This window comes from Schistocerca nitens, chromosome 8 (genome assembly GCF_023898315.1).
Source record: "Schistocerca nitens isolate TAMUIC-IGC-003100 chromosome 8, iqSchNite1.1, whole genome shotgun sequence".
Classification (NCBI taxonomy): Eukaryota; Metazoa; Arthropoda; class Insecta; order Orthoptera; family Acrididae; genus Schistocerca; species Schistocerca nitens.
The window spans coordinates 547,302,032-547,328,431 of NC_064621.1; the positions used below are offsets into that span (position 1 = coordinate 547,302,032).

General features: G+C 43.2%; 1 protein-coding gene across 1 annotated transcript in view; it reads left to right on the forward strand.

Annotated features, from left to right (window-relative positions):
* LOC126199238 (myrosinase 1-like) overlaps positions 1-26,046 on the forward strand; it is a 111,108-nt gene extending 85,062 nt beyond the window's left edge. Inside the window, exons 8-11 of the mRNA XM_049936030.1 lie at positions 856-998; positions 11,986-12,123; positions 14,901-15,007; positions 25,784-26,046. Of these exons, the coding sequence (XP_049791987.1) occupies positions 856-998; positions 11,986-12,123; positions 14,901-15,007; positions 25,784-25,937 (542 nt within the window). The 3' untranslated portion in view covers positions 25,938-26,046. The remainder of the gene's footprint in view (positions 1-855; positions 999-11,985; positions 12,124-14,900; positions 15,008-25,783) is intronic.
* Positions 26,047-26,400: the final 354 nt, after the last annotated feature.

Below are 26,400 nucleotides of genomic sequence, written 5' to 3' on the forward strand. Positions count from 1 at the left end.
GACAGTGTCTTGAAAGGAGGATATAAGATGAACATCAACAAAAGCATAACAAGGATAATGGATTGTAGTCGAATTAAGTCGGGTAATGCTGAGGGAATTAGATTAGGAAATGGGACACTTAAAGTAGTAAAGGAGTTTTGCTATTTGGGGAGCAAAATAACTGATGATGGTCGAAGTAGAGATGATATAAAATATAGACTGGCAAGGAAAGCGTTTCTGAAGAAGAGGAATTTGTTAACATCGAGTATTGATTTAAGTGTCAGGAAGTCGTTTCTGAAAGTATTTGTATGGAGTGTAGCCATGTGTGGAAATGAGACATGAACGATAAATAGTTTGGACAAGAAGAGAATAGAAGCTTTCGAAATGTGTTGCTACAGAAGAATGCTGAAGATTAGATGGGAAGATAATATAACTAATGAGGACGTATTGAATAGAATTGGGGAGAAGAGGAGTTTGTGACACAGCTTGACTAGAAGAAGCTTGGTAGGACATGTTCTGAGGCATCAAGGAATCACCAATTTAGTATTGGAGGGCAGCGCGGAGGGTAAAAATCGTAGAGGGAGACCAAGAGATGAATACACTAAGCAGATTCAGAAGGATGTTGGCTGCAGTACGTACTGGGAGATGAAGCAGCTTGCACAGGATAGAGGAGCATGGAGAGCTGCATCAAACCAGTCTCAGGACTGAAGACCACAATAACAACATAGATCTACCGTTCCACCAATCGGCCTTTCGGCACTTCTATTTTACAGGGCGTTGTACTTTTCCAGAAACAAGAGGAGGGACTGTTAGGTGAAAGGTTACAGATAACCTCAAAGATATTACGACTTCATCAGGCTGTATTATTGCTCACAGGTACCGCTGATTTCATGGGGCTTAACCACTACTCAACTTCGCTAGCAACATCAGGACTAAAAGGCTCAATCCCATCCAAGGATTACGACACGGGCGTCATCACGTCGGCCATCGAAGGCTACCCGACAGGCGAAGGAATGACGGTAAGTTGACGGCAGCGCAACGCATATTCATGACGACTGAATTACAAATTTAAACTTCCAATGACGCGTTAACGTTAACTACAACAATGTTTATGAAAACTGCAATACCCAGAAACCAATAGAGACGCGTAGCCTGTGCAGAACAAGATTCCAGCAGTAAGTAGTTAATTCTTACACGTCCCTCGATCGACCAACACTTAACTATTGTTCGTCAGTATGCTCCCATACCAGTCGGGATTGATAGAGGAAATGCAGAATATCCATAGAAGAGCAGTGCCTTTCGTCACACATTCGTTCAGCAAGCGCGAAAGTGTGTGTGATGCTGATCTATCTCCTGAGTTACCGGCACACATTACGAAGGAGGCGTTGTGCATCTCGGCGTGGTTTATTGTTAAAATTCTGAGACCATATAGTCCTAGAAGAGTAAAAAAATATATTCCTTCCTCCTAGGTATACCTCGCAAAGAACCATGAAGGTAAAATTAGAGAAATTCGAGCTTACACAGAGCTTTATCAACAGTAATTGTACCCACGTATCAATCGCCACTGCTACAACAAATGGGGATGTGACAAATGTACACGGAGTATCCTCCACCACATACTGTAGGATGACTTGCGAACTATAGATGTATATGTAGTGTAGAAAGACATGTACAGATATGCAGAACATGTGTCAGTTTTACCTCAGGCTAAAACAGTCGAAGTGGAGTGTGAAAGCCTAAATACCTCATCGACGTTAATAAGACATAGTTTTACGCTCATATAGCTGACGCCAATCTACAGAGCGCCCCTTTGTAAACTTCCCACATTTCAAAGTCCTAAGGGAAAAAACTACAGTAGATATGATAAGAATTTATTTTATAATCATCAGTACACTTCTACATGTGAACCATTTGCAGCAAGAAGAATATCTAGTCTGTATTCAGTCTCTTGCCATATTCTTCATGACATGCGCCTGTCACTGATTGCGGGCTTAAAAAAAAAAAAATAAAATAAAATAATAGTGGCTCTTAACTATGCACCCTCATGCTCAGAGTTGCAATATTAAAAGTTTTGGCTGGTTTCGTTGTCTAGGGGCTGGGATACGTAGTTGCCGCATTACAAGCCAAATACTGCTGAGTCTACAGTATACAATATGAATATACACATGAATTCAATGGTCGCAGGTTCCTATCACTCGGAAATTGCGAATTTTAAATGTAATGTAGAAATTTATATATGAAAGACTGCAATTAAATAAAATAAGCAGGTATTATTTTATCGACTTTAAATGATGAGTACGATAGCAGAAGTACCTTTAAGAATGCCATTTATTACTGCAAAACATTTATTAGTGTTGATGGTCCAGCAATTAAATAAAATATAAGTTGAATAACAGGGAAGCAATAGATTCCTACTTCACGTAATTAGTTACGAGCAACAACATAACTCGCGAGAATTCACATCTAAATGCATACTACCACTTCACTGCAGAAGCCACAGAAATCTCACAAGTGCACCAGTTGGCACTACGAACTATTTCTCTCTCCCGCGACCACGCGCAAACTGCTCAACACTCTCCAAGTATCTCCTGCGACCGTCTGTCGCGCCTTCACATCCAGCACTCCCCCATGCAGTGCCACCCGATACTTCTCCCCTACTTCCATCCAGTCTCTCTATTGATTTCGGTAGTCGCCTATCATAGTAAAGAGCGCTGTGATTGGCTAGAGCGCTCCCAGCATGTCTCCAAGCCAACGCACACACAAAAATATTTAAATTAAATAAATATTCCTACGGCTGGACCATAAACACGCTCTAACACGCATTATTAAATACATAAATAGATTAAATAAACACATATCAAAGGAACAGAAACAAAAGTAGGACATTTGTGAAATTCGTTGCTGCATGTTACCTGTATAATTTACAGTCAGATACTAAACTCTAAACTAATAAAGATATTGAAAATCTGATTACACCATCAGAATCGTCGTGCAAATAATAGTAATGTACATGTTTCTTTTTAAGGTATCTTGATTCCTCTGGCTATTATTAATTTCTACATGAACCGTGAAATGTCTGCCATTATGGTTTCACAAAGTCCGCCATCTTTGGCACTCCCGGCATACAAATCTCCTTCATCGAAACAAAGCACAGTCGTCGTCACAGCGTCAGCATGGATTTCCCAGCCAGGCGATCGGCCTGGACCATGCGCTAGGGCTACCCCTCTTGCTCCGGCTAATGTTCGGCACGACGCGGTTGCTGACGAACCCCAGCTTGCAGAGCGGCCCATGCGGCCACGCCAGCTCCCAACTTAGAATATTTTCATGCTGCCACAACTCGTCCGTTACCTTACAATAGCTGAGGCCAATCTACAGAGCGCCCCTTTTAAACTTCCCACATTTCAGACCCCCAAGGGAAAAACTACAGTAGATATGATAACAAAATTGCACCATATGCTAGAATATCTGAAAGAATTTATTTTATAATCATCAGTACACCTCTACATGTGAACCATTTGCAGCAAGAAGAATATCTAGTCTGTATTCAGTCTCTTACCACGTTCTTCGTGACATGCGCCTGTCACTGATGTAGTCACATCAGTGATAAGACGTCTTTACATAGTAATATCGCCCGCTTTGGACACTCATTCGTGTCCCTCCACGAATCCCAACAAGAAGAAATCCAGCTAGATAATGTGGAGAACGTATTGGTCAGGCATTGGGTCCTCCGCGTCCGATACGGCGATTGGGAAATTTCGTACCCAGGAACTGGGAACTGCCGCTGACCAATGCGACCGACCAATATTGAAAGACGATGCTGGACTGCAAGTCTTGTGTCTGAAGTTAAGCAAACTTCTGAAACATGTCCAGATACACTAGTCCATTTACTGTGTTTTCTACAAAGAACGGTCCAACAGTCCTGCCATGCACTAGCCCCCACTAGACTTTCAGTTAACGGCTATCACGAACATATACAACGATAGCGTGCAGATGTTGCGAGCCCGAAATCCGAACATTATGCCGAATAACCGTTCCTGATATATGGAAAGTTGATTCATCTAAGACTAACCATCTTTCCAGGAAGCTGGCATTCCTATCAGTGAACTGCAGCATATCCCTAGCAAACTGTTGTCAACATGATTTGTCGTTCGGCGTCAGATGTTGTGTCTTCCCCTGCCAGCTCCGAAACACAAGAATGCTTGAGAACATTTGCAGTTGCCAGAAACTTAAGATACCATTTCTTAATTATTTTCTCGTTACGTGAATCACATCCATACAACATACGATAATTTCTTTGCGATTTTGTTTCTTGAAACCACACTACTGTATGCATGCGCTGTTGTGCAGTCGCCATTTTCACTTAATACTTTCATGCTGCAGTCTCTCGATAATAAACTGACGAAAAAAATCGCAACGCCAAAAAATAATTAATGTAGAGTAATGAAATTTCGGGAATACATTTGTCTAGGTCAGATACTGAAGTGATTACCATTGTAAGATCACAGATAAATGTGTGCGCCAGATAAGCCATTGCAAATTTGAAATGCTGGTACATTAATAACTGTTGTAACCGCCAGAATGTTGAACGCAAGCATGAAAACGTTCATCCTTTGTCCTGTACAGATGCCGGATGTCAGTTTGTGGGGTGGAGATGCATCCCTGTTGCACTTGGTCGGTCAGTACAGAGACGGTTAACGCTGTTTCAGGATATCTCTGGTTGCCGTCCGAAAAGTTCAAAAATGGTTCAAATGGCTCGGAGCACTATGGGACTTAACGTCTAAGGTCATCAGTCCCCTAGAACTTAGAACTACTTAAACCTAACTAACCTAAGGACATCACACACAACCATGCCCGAGGTAGGATTCGAACCTGCGACCGTAGCGGTCGCGCGGTTCCAGACTGTAGTGCCTAGAACCGCTCGGCCACCATTGGCCGGCTGTCCGAAAAGTCCCATGTTGCTCGATTGGAGACAGATCTGGTGACGGGGCAGGCCAAGTCAACATGTCGACACTCTACAGAGCATGCTGGGTTACAACAGCGGTACGTGGGCGAACGTTAGCTTGTTGGGAAACACCCGCTGGAATGTTGTTCAAATGGTTCAAATGGCTCTGAGCACTATGGGACTCAACATCTGTGGTCATAAGTCCCCTAGAACGTAGAACTACTTAAACCTAACTAACCTAAGGACATCACACACATCCATGCCCGAGGCAGGATTCGAACCTGCGACCGCAGCAGTCGCGCGGTTCGGAATGTTGTTCATGAATGGTAGCACAACAGGTCGAGTCACCAGCTTGACGTACAAGTTTGTCAGGGTGCTTGGGATGACCATGAGAGCACTTCTACTGTCATACGAAATCACACCCTAGGCCATAACTTAAGGTGTAGGTCCAGAGTGTCTAGCACGCAGACAGGTTGGTTACAGGCCCTTAACTGGCCTCCTCCCATCCAACAGACGGCCATCACTGGCACCGAGGCAAAACCAGCTTTCATCAGAAAACACAACAGACCTCCACCCTGCCCTCCAATGAGCTCTCAGTTGACAACATAGAAGTCACAAATGGTGGTGGTTTGGTTTCAGTGGAATACATGCTTCAGGGCGTCTAGCTCGAGGCTGTCCTGGAAGTTACCGATTTCTAACAGTTCGTTGTGTCTGGTGTCAACTGCTGCTCAAGATGCAGTCCAATGTTACAGAGCTATACGCTGAACACGTCGGTCTTTCCTCTCGGTAGTACAACTTGGCCGTCCGGAGTCGGCGATCACCACTGCCATTAATCATGTACAGTGGTCACGTTCCTATCAAATCTTTCATCAGTATCGCAGAAGGAAAATTCAGCTTCTCTTAGTCCTATTACACGATCTCACAAACCAAGTGATGTGTTGATGACGGCGTCTTCGTCTCCTTAAAAGCATTCTTGACTGACATTAACTCAGCCCGTCCAATGTCAAAGGTAACTAACACTCGCGACCGTTACTGCGTGTATTTAAAGAAAATTTGATTTGAATCTTCGTACTGGCGCTACTGGCGCCACTCTTTTGCGACTAGAGTGAAATATGATTAGACATCATCTTTCAGAAGTAAAAACACGCCTACCAACTTTCGTTTATGTCGCACAACTCCTTCTAGGTGTTTCTATTTTTTTCCTTCAGTGTGTCTGACACGTCTGACGAGAAAACATACATTCTTTGAGCTGCTATACCACACGGTGCAATGTTATTGTCATATTTTACTGTAGCTTTTTCCCTGCGACTTTGAAAAGTGGGAGATTCGAAAAGAACCCCCTATATTGTACAATTATGGGACACGTTTTAACTCACACATCACGATATTTTTAGAAAATTTTCGTCATAAAAATCACCACGGGTTCTGTAACGGACAACTTGTGAAATTCAGATCGCTGTGTTCGTCCACGAGAACCAGGGCGCCGCAGACAAACGTGCCCAAGTTGACGACGCGATAATTGACTTTCGGAAGGCGTTCGAAGCAGTTCCGCACTGTTGTTCAGTGAACAAAAGACGAACGTACCGAGTACCAAACGAGATTCGTTGGTTGGTTGGTTGTTTTGGGGGAAGAGACCAAACAGCGAGGTTATCGGTCTCATAGGAGTAGGGAAGGATGGGGAAGGAAGTCGGCCGTGCCCTTCCAAAGGAACCATCCCGGCATTTGCCTGGAGCGATTTAGGGAAATCACGGAAAACGTAAATCAGGATGGCCGGACGCGGGATTTAACCGCCGTCCTTCCGAATGCGAGTCCACTGTGCTAACCACTACTCCTCCTCGCTCGGTCACGAGATTCGTAGCTGGATTCAGCACTCCCTGGCAAATAGAATGTTTTAAGGGCTCCAAATGAACTAGTCATAAGATAATTTCGGGGGTAAACCGATGTGGTGAGCTAGGGCCTTTTCTGTTTTCAATATACTTGCTATTGATCTATCGTCGGATTCTCCGTGAAGCTTTTCGCGGACGAAGGCGTTGTATGTAGCAAGACTGCAACGCCTGAAGACTGTAACGAAATGCGAGAAGACACGCAAACGATCGACAGTTGGCGCAGAGACTGTTGCTCGATTCCGAATGAAAATAAATGTAACGTATTACTTGTAAATAAATAAAGAGATCCGCTACTGTTCGATTACAGAGCTTATGACACGTCTTTTGAAACTGTCACCACCATAAAACGGCTGGTATTAACCGGCTGGAGCCAGCTACAGGAAAACCCGGCTGATTTTCTTTCAGAAAATACTAAGGAAAAGTAATTCATAGACAAAATAGTCGGCTTATGAAAAACCTGTTCGACCGATTGTACAGTGTTATTCATCAGTCTGGTACCTTTACAGCGTTAAACAAGGGCCAACGAAAAATGGTCGGTTTCGACAACGGCATGCTTGTTCAAGCGTGAGTACACCATTCTCGAACGGAACCAGAAGTAAACGAGGCCGCACATCGCCGTTTGCGGATTATACATGCAGAATGAAATTACAATGAAGTCCAGACCATTAGCTGTTTACAAGAGTTTCATTTATTTAATCGTATGGCTAGGGCCCCACGTCGGGCAGACCGTTCGCCGGGTGCCTGTCTTTCAATTTGACGCCATTTCGGCGACCTGCAGTCGATGAAGATGATAGGATGATGATGAGGACAGCATAACACCCAGTCCCTGGGCGGAGAAACTTCCCCGACCCAGCCTGGAATCGAACCCGGGCCTAGAGGATTGAAAATCCGTCACACTGACCATTCAGCTACCGGGGTCGGACTTACAGGCATTGATAAATATCAACGGGGACAGTTGGAAATGTGTGCCCCGACCTGGACTCGAATCCGGGATCTCCTGCTGTCCCCGTTCGTGTTTATCAATGCCTGTAAGCAGCTAATGGGCTGGATTTCATTGTAATTTCATTCTTCGAGAGCTGCAGGATCACAAATGGTATCTGTTCTTTCGGACATGTACGAAAGAACAGATACCATCTTCATATAGACATGCACATGTCGACGTGCGCAGAATCCGTATTTGAGTGAGACTGAACGGGACAGAGTAACGTGTCTTTGGATGATGATGTTTGGTTTGTGGGGATCTCAACTGCGCGGTCATCAGAGCCCGTGCAAAGTCCCATTTCCTTACACAGTCCAATTTTTTACACAGTCCAATCCATCCACTTTCAGGGATGATGATGATGATGAAGAAGAAAAGTCAAACATCCGGTCCCCAGACAGAGAAAATCCTCAACCCGGGCGGGAATCGAACCCGGGACCACGTGATCCAGAGGCAGCAGTGCTAGCCACTAGACCACGAGCTGCGGACTCGTGTCTTTGGGAAAGACCATAACTGTTGTGAATTAAAAACACAGGAGAGAAAATCCCAAGCGTCTGGGGAAAAGAGCTACATATAAGAAGGAAACAGAAACCAGATGGCAGTTATAAGAGTCGAGGGACATGAAAGAGATGCAGTGGTTGGGAAGGGAGTGAGACAGGGTTGTAGTCTCTCCACGATGTTATTCCATCTTTATATTGAGCAAGCAGTAAAGGAAACAAAAGAAATATTCGGAGTAGGCATTAAAATCCAAGGAGAAGTAATAAAAACTTTGAGGTTTGCCGATGACATTGTAATTCTGTCAGAGACAGCAAAGGACTTGGAAGAGCAGTTGAACGGAATCGACAGTGTCTTGAAAGGAGGATATAAGATGAACATCAACAGAAGCAAAACGAGGATAATGGAATGTAGTCGAATTAAGTCGGGTGATGCTGAGGGAATTAGATTAGGAAATGAGACACTTAAAGTAGTAAAGGAGTTTTGCTATTTGGGGAGCAAAATAACTGATGGTGGTCGAAGTAGAGAGGATATAAAATGTAGACTCGCAATGGCAAGGAAAGCTTTTCTGAAGAAGAGAAATTTGTTAACATCGAATATAGATTTAAGTGTCAGGAAGTCATTTCTGAAAGTATTTGTATGGAGTGTGGCCATGTATGGAAGTGAAACATGAACGATAAATAGTTTGGACAAGAAGAGAATAGAAGCTTTCGAAATGTGGTGCTACAGAAGAATGCTGAAGATTAGATGGGTAGATCAAATAACTAATGAGGAGGTATTGAATAGGATTGGGGAGAAGAGAAGTTTGTGGCACAACTTGACTAGAAGAAGGGATCGGTTGGTAGGACATGTTCTGAGGCATCAAGGGATCACCAATTTAGTATTGGAGGGCAGCGTGGAGGGTAAAAATCGTAGAGGGAGACCAAGAGATGAATACACTAAACAGATTCAAAAGGATGTAGGTTGCAGTAGGTACTGGGAGATGAAGAAGCTTGAAAAGGATAGAGTATCATGGAGAGCAGCATCAAACCAGTCTCAGGACTGAAGCCCACAACAACAACAACAAAATAAGAAGGATAAAAGAAAGGACCTGCAAAATTACAGACCTACATCCTTGACATCGGTACGCTGCATAATTTGTGAACGAATTCTGAATATAATACCTAGTCTTGAGACACAAAAGCTTCAGTTCACAAATCATGGAAATGGAAATGCGCGTTTGGCGTCATTGGCCTGGAGGCCCCTCACGGGGCAGGTTCGGCCGCCTAGGTGCAGGTGTTATTACATTCGACGCCACGTTGGGTGACCTGCTCGCCGGATTGGGATGAAATGATGATGAAGACAACATAACACTCAGTCCCTGAGCGGAGAAAATCTCCGACCAAATCGGGAATCGAACCCTACCCCGTAGGACGGCAATCCGTCACGCTGACCACTTTTTTTCTCAATTTTGTTCGTTGTTGATCGTTGTGTTTGGTCGTTGCGGACGTCACAAGACATCCGTTGAAGTTCGTTTTGTTGATCCTTCCACTCAGGTTTTTTTTTTTTTTTTTTAAGAGAGAGAGAGAGAGAGAGGCCAACCAGCTCTCTGACCGAACACGCTGAGCTACTGTGCCGGCATCACTCAGCTATCGGGGCGGACTTCACAAATCAAAACGGATTGAGAAATCTTCGCTCGTGAGCAATTCAGACACTGAAACTTCATTAATAGATCCCAGTACATTGTCCTCGACGGTGAGTGCTCATGGAGGTAAGGACATAGCCAAAGGTGCCCCAGGAGTGTGAGATAGAAGCGCTCTTACTCTCTACATACATAAGTGATCTGACGGACAGGCTGAGCTGTAATGTGTGGGAAGCTGTCGTCGTTCAGTGACTGTAAAAGGGTACAGGATGACAGATAAAATTTCTGCTTCGTGTGATGAATGGCAGCTTGCTCTAAACACTTCGTGTGAGTAAAGAGCTAGTTGTGTTTCACAAGGACGATGATTTCTAAACCCGTGTTGATTGTGTGTCAGAAGACCGTTTTCTTCGAGGTAATTCATAATGTTCGAACACAGTATATGTTCCAAAATCCTGCTTCATGTCGACGTTAATGATATGGGCCTGTAATTTAGTGGATTACTCCTACTACCTTTCTTGAATATAGGTATGACCTGTACAATTTTCCAGTTTTCGGGTACGGATATTTTGTCGAGCGGGCAGGTGTATGGAGTTATGTATCAGCATACTCTGAAAGGAACCTAACAGGTATACAAGCTGGATCGGAAGATTTGCTTTTGTTCAGTGATTTACGTTGCTTCACTACTCCAAGGACATCTACTTCTACGTTACTCATGTTGGCAGCTGTTCTTGATTCGAATTCTAAAATATTTACTTCGTCTTTTTTGAGGGAATTTCAGAAGGCTGTGCTTAGTAACCCTGCTTTGGCAGCACTGTCTTCGATAGTATCTCCATTGCTATTGCGCAGAGAAGGCATTGACTGTGTCTTGCCGCTAGCATATTTGACATACGACCAGAATCTCTTTGGATTTTCTGCCAGGCTTCGAGACAGAGTTTCATTGTGGAAACTGCCATCTCGCATTGAAGTCCGCGCTAAATTTCGAGCTTCTGTAAAGGATCGCTAATCTTGGAGATTATGCGTCCGTTTATATTTGGCATGTCTTTTTTTTTTCGTTGCTTCTACAACAGTGTTCTGACGCGTTTTGGGTACCAAGGAGATTCAGCTCCGTCGTTTGTTAATGCATTTGGTGTAAATCTCTCAACTGCTCCCGATACTATTTCTTTGAATTGGAGCCACATCTGGTCTACAGTTGTTAATTTGGATGGGCTCGCACCATTTTATAGTAGAATAGAAAAGGAAATGACTAGGGACATGGTAGTATACGGTGGCTTGCGGATGATGTATGTAGATGGAGATGCAGGTTTTAAATGCGAAGATGATAGTTTAGGTTTTACCGTGAGTGTTACCGCCTGAAACAACAGCTTCATTGTTTGCAGTCATATATATATATATATATATATATATATATATATATATATATTTTTTTTTTTTTTTTTTTTTTTTGCACTACGCTTTTCAGAGGTTGAAGCCTCCATTATCAGGCGGATTTATGTGAAATAATACGACATGTATGTGTTGTCTTTACGATTTTTCTCTACCTCTAGAAATGTCTCCCGTGGTCACAGGCTCCATTTTCTGGCGTGATACATCGCGTACAACATCACATTCACTTTGTAAACACTGAACTGCAACTTAATGTAACACACATTAACTTTTTTTGTTGAGTACATCAGCCTTCTTACTAGTTTGTGTGACTCACCGTGATTTCGTCGCTTGTGCCAGTCTCATCTCAGAGTGGCACTGATTCCCAGCGTTGTCCGTTATTTGTTCTATTTTCTTCCAACCTCTATCTTCCTTCCCCCTATGAACATGCCTTGACAGTCTTAGATTCCACGCAGTGACATACAGTGACTCCGATTTGAGCATGTGTGGGCTTCACGACTTACCGTATCCTCAAAGTGAGAAGCACATAAAGGGCTATAACCCTATGAATGTGTATATTATTGAGCGGCTAATCTGTGGTTAAAATTTCATTACAGTCTGAGAATGTTTGGGGTTGCAACGCTTTAGAGAGAGTGGCATAACAGGCTCCACTTGTTGTGATATCGGAACCGTATGTTGACGCCTCGCTCTCGGATTTCAGGACGTGCCGTGGGGCCTGCGCAAGCTGCTCAACTGGGTACACGAGAAGTACCCCGGCTACCAGATCTTCATCACCGAGAATGGATTCGCTGACCCTCCAGGCGTTCTCAACGACACGGGCCGCATCCACTACCACAGGGTGAGTCTCAGCACCCTACTTGACGACAGGTAGCGAGTTTTTTTTTTTTTCGCGTACAACATCTGCCAGTCACTGTGCAGAGCATGGCAGTGGGTACTTCTCATTTGGTTGTTCAAATATCTGTTCGGCCACCCAGATTTAGAAGGTAGGAGACGCGGTACTGGCAGAAGTAAAGCTGTGAGGACGGGGCGTGAGTCGTGCTTGGGTAGCTCAGTTGGGCCGGCACGGTAGCTCAGCGTGTTCGGTCAGAGGGCTACGTGCCCTCTGTAATAAAAGAAATAATCAACGAACTTTAACGGATGTCTTACGACGTCCGCCCCGAGCAGATGCAACGAACAAAAGCAAAAAAAAAAAAAAAATGAGATTAAAAAAAAATTTTAAAAAGTTGGTAGAGCACTTGACCCCGAAAGGCAAAGGTCGTGAGTTCGAGTCTCGGTTCGGCACACAGTTTTAATCTGCCAGGAAGTTTCATATCAGCGCACACTCCGCTGCAGAGTGAAAATCTCATTCTGCATCCAGATTTAGGTTCATAATGGGTTCCCTAAATTTTTACATATTGTCACGGCCGAGGTCTTTCCTCATTGTTGTAAAGTCCAAACTTGGGTTCAGTCCCCAAAATTTTACATTTTCACCGCGATACAAGCTGCAAATACTAACGGATATTTTCTCTTTTTTTGCTTTATTTCTAACTTCATCCTCACACTAGTAGATAGTGAATATACCCAATACAAATAAAGATGGTGCTTAATTTTCGATTTATTGTTCATGGGATGACCAACCATTGTTAACTACAAAACTTCCTGGTAGATTAAAACTGTGTACCGGGATCTTTGTCTATCGCTGGCAAGTGCTCTACCAGGAAGTTTCATATCAGCGCGCACTACGCTACTAAGTGAAAAATTCATTCTGGCTCTGTCGACTAACTTATCCAAAACGTGCCCTTTACTTACAACGTCACAAAGTGGAACCGTCTGAAGCCCAGACTCCAGCCACAGGATGCATTACAACGACCAATAAACCCGTGAATACAAAAATGCATGCATCTGTTCTCGCTGCTGGTCACATCATCTACCTAAGAAATGTCCCAACCCGGCATCTCCCCCCACCCTTAGTACCTGCAGTGAACCCCACTCAACTCCACGCAATCCCACGAGCGTAAAGCGAAGACACCTCTTAAGAAACCACAGTTCTCCTCTCCAATAGGCGAAAACATAGACCAAATTATCTCAACAGTCCTGCGACATAATCTCCCCTTTCAACGCTCTCACACACTCCGACAAATAACGTTACAGTTCAAATTAATATTCCGTCTCATTGTTGCAACTAGTTAATCCCATAAGAAGGTCCAGGCTTATCATAAGAAGGTCCAGGCTTATCAAACTTAATTTAATGTACCCTTTACCCAGCTTCCCTAACGTCAAATCAGCCGACGCTTGTGCAAGGTCCTTCACTCCTACATCCGCTCCCTAAGCACCAACAAAACCGTACCCACCAGTACCCTGATTCAGCAAAACATACACGCTTTATGAAACATTCCTTCATTTCTATCACACCATCCACGTGACTCCCCATAAGCTTCAACGAACCGACTACACACTCCCAGTTGTTAGAGACAGACTCCTCTTTTAATCAACCTGCCAAATACGTTATCCTAACCTTATCCTTGACAACCTTACCTATCTCTCCAAAAGCATATACAAACACCTTGAGTGATACTTTCGGCAGTCCTCCTCTCAGACTTTCCCAATGGTGGTCATGCCTTCTTCCTAGTCCACCTCTTGTACCAGCAACGCCACATGTGTCGATCTTTCCACCTCCTTTCCCCAGACACTAAAAAACCCAATGATCGTGTATGGAATTCTGCTCTCCTGTTCAAACTTCACTGGTGTGCTCTTCCAGTCGGGTACAACTAATAGCTTCCTTCCCATTTGTCTGTCTTATCCGACAACAAACATCACACTCTCCCGAATTTTATATCCAACTGCAGGTATACTCCAACAATCCATCTTTTAACTTCTGTACAAATCTGATGTCTCAAAACTTTCGACTCCTAGGTACCTACTCCAGTAAGCTGATGACACGTATTTGTTGTCGTTCATCCCTTGCCCTCATTTTAGCTCAACGATCCGTTTAACAATTTCATCTCCTAGTGTAGCAAAGAGGTATCTTTTCATAAATCCTGAAAACACTTAGGTCTTAATCACGATATAGGAAAAAGCAGGAAGTCTACTACATTGTATACCCAGACTAAATTTTTGGGGATATGTACGTCCAAGAACTTAGAAACTTTCCCTCTTGTTCATAATTTCTTGTTGGTGCGCTATATTAATCGAAGATAGTTTATTTTTGAAACTGTGTTTGAATTTGTTTCAATTTTTTAACGTATAAAATTGGTTGAGCATAGTTTTGCAGTTTTTAAAGTCATCTCGTCTGTGTAAATCAGTTAATTATTCTCATAAAACCATGACACGGTAGTGCTAAACAAAGAATCACCGTCTGATTACCTACTGCCGTTTCCTGTGTGAAAAAGCATCAACTGATTAGCAAGGTGCCCCTACAAAGGAGGAAATGATAAATACTGCCGTGGAGAACCACAGGACGCTCAGCAGCTGCTGGTGTGTACGAAAACAGAACACTGCTCAGAATGACGTGAACTGATTGCAGATAACTAGACTTCATTCCCGCTAAAAGCTAGATGGGCATCTTGTAATCCGTACACGAAAAATAGATTACTGATCGAGTCTTAGGCCGAGCTACAGATGACAATTTATTTTCAGGGTTACCTCTCCGCCGTTCTGCGAGCCATAAACGAGGACGATGTACCGGTGATCGGCTACAGCGTCTGGGCTCTCATCGACACTCTAGAGTGGATGAGTGGATACACGTGAGTACCAGCACTTACAAGTTCATCCTTTTCTATCTGCACTGTGCGTGTTCCGAACTTAACCTGCATTTCTCCTGCCCTTCTCCCTTTAAAATTCCACAATTGCTACGTCCAAAGTCTTCAACTGTATATCCCACGTATACTCTCCCCTGACAATTTCAGCTAAATTTATCCGGTCAGTTCTTTATTTATCAAGGCTTGGATTCCATAAAGCATTCTCGCCAACCTGTCCTTTCCTCCCTTACCTGCCTTGCGTAACACCTCTTCAACTTGTAATTTATCTTCGTCATTGATTTTTTGCATCCCAGTATTCAAATGCTTCCACTGTCTGATTCACACTTTCGCTCGCTGCCCATCTACTAGTTAATTACCATTCTGCGTGTTAAAAGAACACATCCAGAACATGCGACTCAGTTCTAAACCACAACTAGCCGCAAGTCTATTTCTTCTGTCATAGGCTTCTTTTCCCGTGATATCCTGCACTTAAGGACCTCCTTGGTTGAACCCAGTTGCCTAATTCGGATAATTCTTTCACATTTTAACTTTTAGATCGTTGTTCTCTTTTGTGCTACTCTCCATTTCATATCTCTTTCTTTCGTTCATCCTTGCCTACATTTTGATGTAAGCAATCTGCCCATGTCTACTAACGGTTCTTCGAAGCCTTCATCAATTTCTGTTCTTCTCTATCTAATGTTTTCGTTGTCGTCAGTTCGAAGACTGATTTGATGTAGCTCTCCAAGCAGTTCCATTCTGTGCAAGTCTCTTAATTTCTACTTAGATCCTGCATCCAGCATCCATTTGCACTTGCTTACTGCATTCCAGCCTTGATCTCCCTCTATAATTTTCACCAATTTCACTACCCTTCATTACCAAACGGAGAATTCCTTGATGCCTCAGGATGTGTCTTATCAGTCGACCACCTCTTTTAATCAAGTTGTACCATAAAATTTCTTATTTCCCATTTCAATACTGTATATCCTCATTAGTTATTCGGTCTACCCATCTAATCTTCAGAATTCTTCTGTAGTATCAAATTTTAAAAACAACTTCTATTCTCTAATCACCTGAACTGTTTATCTTCCACGTTACACTTTGTACAATGATACACCCCAGACAAATACTTTCAGAAAAGACTTCCTAACATTTAAACATACATTGGTTGTTTGCAATTTCCTCTCTTTCACAAAGGCTCTTCTTGCTATTGGCAGTCTGCATTTTTTGTGCTCTCTAGTGCGACCCTCATCACTTATTTTGCTTCTTCTTCCTCCTCCTGCTCCTGGCTCTACAGCCCTTGGCGTGTTCTAGGACATCATTTCATTCGTCCCTGTCCAGTGTCTTCGATCTCCATCCTCTGAAACCAATAATTTTAAAACCTTCTTGTGCATTATCCAACTATCGAAGTCTTGTCTCCCTCTGCTTCTTCGTGGCACTGACGGTAGCATCGGCGGTGCTATTTTTGCTGGGTTTTCATATTCTATGTGGAAAATGTGGCCGACCCGTTTCAGGTGGTTTATTTTTTTGAACGTTGTGATTTCAAACTCTTTACATAACATGTAAAGTTCAGAATTTTGTCGTCTATGCCATGCTCCACCTTCATCAGTAACCTCATAGATTTTTGCGTAATACCTTTCGTTCGAGACATCCTATTGGCTCTACACACTTTTGTGTCAGTGTCCAGGTTTCTGAGCCGTATGTTAGTACTGGACGTATTAAACTTTTATGCAATTGGCACTTTGTTCTTCTGAACAAATTTCTGGACTTGAGTCGTGGAGCCAGCCCACAACACCATTTATTAGATTGTGGATGCGTCACTTTATTTCCATAGCAATATCATTCTATGATGTTGCCAGAGTTCCCAGATAGACAACTTCACTAACAGATTCTATTTGCACCAGGTCAGTTTCTAATATTAGATTTAGTTGTGGTCGCATTATTCGAATGTATTTGCTTCTATTAATGTTTACTTTCAGTACCATTTCTATTGCTGCTACCACCAGCGCCCTATGTGTTTCTTTAGCAGCTAGTTCTGATCTTGCAATAATACCCACGCCTTCTGCATACGCCAGAAGCTGCACCATTCTACTGTATATTGTGCCTGTTGTGTTGGCCTGAGCTGTCCTTATTACCTTCTCTAGTTGTATGATAAAAAGCATACACGAGAGTGCATCCCCTTGCCTCAGTCCACAGTTTGTTTCAAAACTTGGTGTTAAAATTCCCTGTACCCGTACTTTACACACTGCTTTTCCCCTAGTCAAACTTATGAGACGTATTGAATATTGCGGCATGCCTAGTTCATTCATGGCTTCAATAAGCTTTTTTTTTTTTTAATGGCGTCATATGCTGCTTCAAGATCAACAAATATATTATGACTTTTTATATTGTATTCCCTTGGTTTTTTTTTTCAGTAGCTGCCTCAGTGTGGATATTTGGTCAATAGTTGATTTACCAGATCTAAAACTTGCCTGGTATCTCCCAACTGCTTTTTCTGCGTAAGGTTTTTCATGGGTATAAAGCAGGCAGGAGAATATTTTATATACGGTGTTCAGTAACGTGATCCCCCTACAGTTTGTGCATTCCAGGCTGTCGCCTTTCTTATGTGCAGCATATGTCACGCCAATATTCCAACCATTCGGGGCCTCTTTTTGCGTCTATATATCTGGTGTGCATGCACTTAACTAGACATCCTCCTTCTCAATTGGTGCCCAAATAATAAAACTCGCCCACTACTTTCGAGTCTCATTTCCTAATATAATACCCACATAAACAGTCTGATTTATTACAATTACATCCCATTACTCTTGTTTACTTTTGTTGATGTTCATCTTACGAAGGGAGTTCAAAAAGTAAGTTACACATTATTTTGGGGAGCCAGGTAACTTTTATTTAATGCTGCACTACGCTTCAAATTGACACTATTTTTCAGCATAGTTACCAAGTCCCTGCAAAAAAAGGTCGAATCAACTAATCGTTTAGTTTCCCGACGCCAGAAAACCGCTCCTTGTTCACGGAGCCATTAGGGAGCCGCTGATCTCTCAGATGTTCTTTTAGCTAACTGAAAACAAGGATATCAAATGGTGCAAGTTCTGGACTTCCGGTCTAAGGCGCTACAGTCATGGACTGTGCGGTTGGTCCCGGCGGAGGTTCGAGTCCTCCCTCGGACATGGGTGGATGTGTTTGTCCTTAGGATAATTTAGGTTAAGTAGTGTGTAAGCTTAGGGACTGATAACCTTAGTAGTTAAGTCCCATTTGAACATTTTTTCTGGACTTACCAGTCTGCACCACCCACGTCTGTGTGCCCTCGGTCAAGTTGTCGGCACCATTTCACTATGGCTGGATGTGACAGCATTTTCGTGAAGAACCTTTTCACTATAAGAACAGTGGTGTCTTGATTACTTCAACCCTACGTTGCCTGCCGTGCCATTTCAATCCCACACTGTGATGCACTTGTTATCCGTAGCGCAGCAGATCTGAGTCTGCAGGAAACGGGGAACATGTACTCTGTTCTGACAATGCATCCCTCTTGTTGCGCAACAGCTTAACGTGGGGTGACGTGTCTAACTTAATTTCTGAAGCCCCTACATACTAACTTATTGTAGGACTCCATCCACCCCTTCAGCTGTTCGCATAAGCCTTTTGCTGCCTCTGACAGAATTACAATGTTTCAGCAGGCCTTTTATTTCTTCTCCCACAACTTCACTTCTCTTTCCAAGTATCTCCTTTATTTTCTGTACTTCTTGCTCAACGTACAGACTGAATAACGTCGGTTATACGCTACAATTCTCTTTCACACACTTCTCAACTACCGCTTCTCTTTGATGCCCTTCGACGCCTATAACTACTGTCCGCTTTCTGTGCAAGTTGAAGACGTTATTCTGCTTCCTGCATTTTATCCTAATACCTAAAGAATTTGAAAGAATGTATTCAACTCAGTAGTGTCTAAAGTTTTCTCTAAATCTACAAATGCCATAAAAGTAAGTTTGCCGTTCTTCAACCTATCTTCTAAGATAAGCCGTAGAATTAATATTGCCTCGCGTCTTCCTACGCTTCCGCGGACCCCAAAGTTGTCCTCTCTGGGATCGGCTTCTACCACTTTTCCAGTCTTCTGTAAATAATTGGTGTCAGTATTTTGCAGCCGTAACTTATTAAACTGATAGTATGGTAATATTCACGACTGTCATGCCCTGTCTACTTTGCAGTTAGAAATATTACATACTTCTAGAAATTTGAAGGTATTTCGCTTGTCTCACAATATGTCTAACACACCAGGTGAAACACTTTTATCCCAGCCGGGTCTCTCAAAGATGTCAATAATTCTGAGAGAATATCTTCTACTCCAGGGTCCTCAAATTCTTATTGCGATATCACATCTTCCCCTCTCATCTTCATCTGCTTCTTCTTCCCTTGCCTTCGGGCTTGTTTCCCTTGAATAGCCGTTTTGTATATTCCTTCCACCTTTCAGCCTTCCCTTCTTTGTTTAGTACTGGTGTCTCATTAGAGTTGTTGATATTAATTCAGCTGCTTCTCTTTTCTCCAAAGGTTTCTTCAATTTTCCAATTAGAGAAACGTGTCTTTCCCCATGCCACGCATTCTTCCGCGGTCTTGCATTTGTCCTCTAGCCACTCAAGCTTAGCTGTTTCGCGTTTGCTGTCAATGTTATTTTCAGACATGTGTATTCCCTTTCGGCCAACGGCCTTGCCGCAGTGGTAACACCGATTGCCGTAATGTCACCGGAGTTAGGCACTCTCGGACTTGGTTAACACTTGGATGGGTGACCGTCCGGGTCTGCCGAGCACTCAGGCCTTGACTGAGAAGTACCGGCTCAGCTCACGAAAACTGACGATGGCCGTGAGAGCAGTATGCTGACCACGTGCCCCTCCATATCGTCATCCGACGACGCCTCTCGGCCGAAGATGATTTGGTGCTCGGTCGCTACCAATGGGCCTTCCGAGACCTGTTCGCACGGAGGAGTATTCCCTTTCTGCCGATTTAATTTGCTAACTTTTTTATTTTATCCTTTCTTCGTTCAAATACAATATCCTCTGTGTGTGACCCGATTACTTCCTCGGGGTGTCGTCTTTTTGCCTATTTGATTCTCTGCTGCTCTCAAAGCTACCCACTCAGCTTCTAGTGGATTTCTTTCCTCTGTTTGACTCAAACGTTACGTAATGCTCGCTTTGAAACTCTCAATCACCTTTGGTTCCTTCATTTACCTACGTCCTATCTCTTAAATTTCCTACGTTTCTGCAGTTTCTTTAGTTTTAAACTGTAACTGATAAAAAATAAGTTATGGTAATAATTCGTGCCTGCCCCTGGAAATGTCTTACAGTCCAAAATCTGATTTCTAAGCCTATTTCTTTCCTTCTGATGTACCCAGGTCGCTTCCAAGTGTATAACCTTCTTTCATGATTCGTAAGCCACGTGTTAGAAATGTTTAAATTATATTGTGTGCCATATTCTATCAGGCGGCTTCCCCTTTCGTTCCTTTCTCTCAGGCCTTGTTCTTCTCCATTTCCTTCTTCCCTTCCCTACTATCGAATTCCAGTCCCACATCACAATTACTTTTTCCTCTTCTTTACCAATCTGAGTAATTTCTTTTATCACTAACTGAGCACCCAGCGTGACCGGGGTATATATTTATTCCAATCTTCTATTAGTCCTTCTCTTCCTTCCCCCTCTCTCTGTCCACCTCCTCCTGCTCATTCTCTGTCCATCTGCTCCCCCCCTCTCTCTCTGCCCATCTTCTCCTCTTCCCTTCCTGCCCCTTCCCCATTCCCCCTCTCTCTGACCATCTCCCCCCCCCCCTGTCTGTGTACATCTCCTACTGCCCCCTTTCTTTCTGTTTGACTCCTCCTCCAAACTTCTCTCTTCACATTATCATCTCCACTCTGAGGTGTCTGATTATTACCCCCATAGTATTTATTTCCACATACTAAGTAGTTGTGGACCAAGTTTTTCTTAGAATCTTTCCAGGGGCTTTGTCTGCACACGCACTTGTCACATATATTTCACGTATATTTAACATATTTCACATATATTTGTGCACATATTTCACCTGTATCTCTAGCTTATTTCGCCCTGCAGTTTCGTTTTCACGCAGCTCAATGTTTATGATGTCCTCTCTCCTGAATTATGTGCCGTAGACTGAAATAATTTTGCTGGTTCATCCATTGGTGTATGTGAATACTATCTTTAAAATGTGTTGCGAACAGAGTTAGTTGTAAAGAAGTAATAAATTAAAATGTCACGCACGATGCGCGAGTTTCACTGCACGATCAGGGAAAGTGAAGAAAGCGATAAACTTTTTTTCCTTTCATCATTTTCTGGGGACTCTCAGGAAGAAAAAGTCTCGTAAAGGTTTGAAATTATGTGTAAAGTTGGTTACAAGTCACTAAGTGCTCTAATTCTCAAGTACTGGATGAATGTAATCTGGCTACTGGCGAGTCATGAGCTATGCTTCTTTTTCATCCACACTCTTTTGAGAGGTACGTAGTTCTTACATCCATAATGGTGCTTTGCAGATAAGTGATATGTGTACCACGAGCCTGGTTGAAATAGCGCCAGTGGTTTAGAAGAAGATGTGGAGATACATGTATACATACATTTTTATAATAATATACATTCTTCCAATTATGTCGTCATTTGTGGAGGTGGTGAGCATATAAACTTGTTCTGTTGTGGTGGGTGTTGGCTTCGTTGCTATTATGGTTACGATAATGCGTTAACTATGAAGTCCATAGTAGCTAAGACGCATTCCCACTTCCTTATTCATTATTAGAACAACTCCTCCGCTATCTATTTTTTATAAAGGGTGGAGCCCCTCCGCGCTCACATCGACGTGGTGACCATCTCAAAACATCTACTGTCACCTCCGTGTTTGTTAGTTACTAATCGAGGACTTCACGGGATGTGGAGCCGTGATGTTATCCGTGCGTCTGGGTAAGATTACTCAATAACACGAGCGCATCGAGGAGATAGATAATGGACGAAAAGCGAACGAAGAGTAGCTGTTTAAAGGACAGAGGAAAAAAAGTGCGAAGGCAAGCGCCAAAGGAAAACACCTCTACGATAGTATGATCGGGTAGTAAGAGCAGTAGCAGTTTCTTGCTATCTGCGACAGGTCATGCAATGGTAGGGTGGTTGTTAGTTTCGGGTATCGTGCAATGATCGGTGCCTTTGTCATAGCTTAGGTCGTCATAAAGAATGTCAGTCCTTCCAAGGAGGGGTACTACTTGGCTGCGCACCTGCGAATTCTCCTAGGCCAGCTGCAGCGTCTGTATCTGTATAAAGCAAAAAGTGTCGTAGAAGTGTTCGATTGGTTATTAATCGATCACTGCGTAAGGGATTTGCTTGGGTTTGTTTGCGTTTAGTGTGAAATACAACTTCCTTGCGTTGCCGGTTGGCCGGTTAGTTTACACCTGGCAGTGCCAGTTAATTTTTATGTGCTACAGGGATTCACCAGTATTTGTCATGTTATCTATAGATGGTTAATTGTCCCTAGGTAGTAGTGTTTTGAGCTATTGCGTTTCCACCTAAGATTGTGATCGTAGTTAGCCAGGTTAAGATAAAAGGATTGTTCGAGTGTCTCGTTTTCTTGTACAGCCGTGTGGCAATTTTTTTTCGTACCTCCGTGAGAGTCTTAAGGTGGTATTCTCTGGTAGGTCCGCGGTGCGTGTGTATCGTGGAGCGTTGCTCACGATGCGTAGCACTTCGTTCTGTATGATCTGCAGGCGGCGCAGGCATGTTGGAGCTGTGTATCCCCAAACTGGAGCTGCATACTGTAATCTTAACCTCTCTCACATCACCAGTAAATTTTCAGTCTCTTCATTAGTTTCAAAAGCTTCGAGAGGCATAAGATACACAAAAAAGTTTTAATTATCTTCATTTTCTCGTTGTTGGCTGCAGTACGTCTAGCGGTAGATTCTTGAGGCTGCAGTTGTGACTTTGTGGGTTCCAGTTGACATAATAACTGATGAGATACTTTCTATTTCTATGACTTTTTTAATTTCATCCCATTCTTCCACATCACACTGACTTCACAATCTCCATTTTCATAAAACCAAAAATTACATTACTATTGCCAAAATTGAAAGTACGTCCGTTTGCATCTGAGGCTCCTTCTGCGGCACTAACACAGTCCAGAGAGTTTACAAAACAAAAGAGTTTACAACTTTCTTCACAAAAGAAGAATCATCACAAAAAAAAGGTTCAAATGGCTCTGAGCACTATGGGACTCAACATCTGTCATCAGTCCCCTAGAACTTAGAACTACTTAAACCTAACTAACCTAAGGACACCACACACATCCATGCCCGAGGCAGGATTCGAACCTGCGACCGTAGCGGCCGCGAATCATCACCAAGCTATATGATTATTTTGTAAATGAACCCAGAAATAAATTTAATAATTAGCGCTAGATTGTGTAATTAATAATAGGAATTTTAAGTATGCCAGGTGTTTCATAATTTCAAATATTTCTAAAAGAAGTGTAATTTTAACCAAGCAAACAGGTAGTAAATATCGATTGTAACAAATTAATTTCTTTTTATACATTATAGCCTGAAATACATCACATCGTATACAAAGTCATCGGAATTCTTTCAGTGAAACAGCCGAGATAATGTTCACTTATACGAGATTCGAAAATGTCCCTGTATCGGCTATTTCTATAATGAAAGGTAATGTCAGAGGAGGGTGTCATATTACAACACGTCATCAACGGTGTGGAGTACATTGACCTAGAACCCTCCTATTTAGTGTGATTTGCCTGTTGAGCATGGGGTAAAACTGTCTGAGTCACGCGTTTGCTCGGATGATTACGTATTCAGTATGGTCCACCCGTGTAAGTCTCTGGTCCATCCAGATACCGAGGTATCTGACTTTCTTACAGAAACTTATCTGGCGTGTGTGTAGTGTTATTTGTCTGCAGTTTTGATGTTTGTGCAGGTGTTGGGTTTCCAAGTGAACAGAACAGCCTCGCACTTGTCGACGTTTACTTTAACACGCCGCCGGCTGCTGTTGTCGAGAGGTTCTAGGCGCTTTAGTCTGGAACCACGCGGCTGCTCCGGTCGCAGGTTCGAATCCTGCCAAGGACATGGATGTGTGTGATGTCCTTACAAGGGAACCTCCCCATCGCACCCCCCTCAGATTTAGTTATAAGTTGGCACAGTGGATAGGGCTTGAAAAACTGAACACAGATCAATCGAGAAAACAGGAAGAAATTGTGTGGAACTATGAAAAAAATAAGCAAAATATACAAACTGAGTAGTCCATGCGCAAGATAGGAAACATCAAGGATAGTGTGAGCTTAGGAGCGCCGTCGTCCTGTGGTTAGCGTGAGCAGCTGTGGAACGAGAGGTCTTTGGTTCAAGTCTTCCCTCGAGTGAAAAGTTTAATGTTTTATTTTCAGACAATTATTATCCGTCCGTCCGTCCGATGCGAGGTGATCGTGTGTCAATTATCAAAGTTCAGGCACTCACACATAATCAACTTCGCTCTCCAAAATTCCAGGACATGTTCAGATTTGCTTGGACATATGCAAGATTTGACGGTCTACACACGGAAAAATTTGAAAACGTTAAAAACATGTGTTTTGACAGAGCGCAGGGAAAACTGCGCGACTGTGAAACTGTTGCATTCATTTGTTGCAGTTTATGTGACAAACTCTTATGTTTTCATCACTTTTTTGGGAGTGATTATCACATCCACAAGAAAACCTAAATCGGGCAAGGTAGAAGAATCTATTTACCCATTCGCCAAGTGTACAAGTTAGGTGGGCCGACAACATATTCCTGTCATGTGACGCACATATCGTCACCAGTGTCGTATAGAATATATCAGACGTGTTTTCCTGTGGAGGAATCGGTTGACCTATGACCTTGCGATCAAATGTTTTCGGTTCCCATTGGAGAGGCACGTCCTTTCGTCTACTAATCGCACTGTTTTGCGGTGCGGTCGCAAAACACAGACACTAAATTTAATACAGTGAACAGAGACATCAATGAACGAACGGACAGATCATAACTTTGCGAAAGTAAAGAAAGTGAACTTTCCACTCGAGGGAAGACTTGAACCAAGGACCTCTCGTTCCGCAGCTGCTCACGCTAACCACGGGACCACGGCGCTCCTGGGCTCACATTATCCTTGATGTTTCCTATCTTGCGCATGGACTACTCAGTTTGTATATTTTGCTTATTTTTTTCATAGTTCCACACAACTTCTTCCTGTTTTCTCGATTGATCTGTGCTCAGTTTTTCAAGGCCTATCCACTGTGCCAACTTATAACTAAATCTGAGGGGGGTGCGATGGGGAGGTTCCCTTGTTAGGTTAGTTAGGTTTAAGTAGTTCTAAGTCTAGGGGACTGATGACCTCAGATGTTAAGTCCCATAGTGCTTAGAGCCATTTAAACCATTTTAACACGCCACCGTTCCAACCGAGGCCCGGCAGTTGTGAGTGCTGTCTGCAATCGGGAATTAATATTTGACGGTTTCCAGTCTTGGGCTAGGATGGCCGTGTCATCCGCATAGATGTCTACTGTCATGTTTTGTGTAGCCGGGAAGTCATTGGTGTACAGGTTAAACAAGAGGGGCCCCCGGAAGGTGCCTCGGGGTACTCCCGCTTGTATACCGTGTTGTGTCGAATGTTTGCTCCCCTCCACTACCCCTATTTGATTTTGTTTTATAACCACGTACTGACCTGAGCGGACGTCCTGTTTTTCCTGGCACCGCACCACATTGATACCCAGCATATCTGAAACACAGTTGGTTTTGGTTCCGGCAGGAGGAAGTTCGGCCTGTACAACGTGGACTTCGACGACCCGGAGCGGCCGAGGACGGCCAAGGCGTCGGTGTCGGTGCTGGGGCAGATCTACCAGAGCAAGGAGGTGCCGCTGCAGGACTTCGAGGACGCCGACACCATGCCGCCCGTCCTCTGACCAGCTCTCCCTCTGCAGACAGCCCTGCACCGTCTGACGATGTCAGCCACTTACGGTGGCCGCCTTTCGAATTTTTACAAAAACAATAAATAAAGTACATCTTTCTTCACCTGCAGTTTTATTTTTTCTCAACACTTACCGTGCCGGATCTGTGGCTGGATTCAGTATGTAACACCCCCTTTTCCTTCCACACAAGATGACCACGCGCAGGCGGTGCCGCAGCAAGATAATTTGTAATACAGTTACACGAATTTTGAAGACTCATTCGTTGATTAACAATAGGAGCACTGTAGCGCAAATAGACATGTGATTTTTAGTAGGTAATACATTTTTTAAACCTGAATGCAGAACAGAAATCTCCCACAATAATATTAGTCCAATAGTTCGTTATGAACTGCCTTTCAGCTTGTTACGCCGTCATCATATGTTATCGTATTTATTAGGTAGCTGAACTATAGAAATG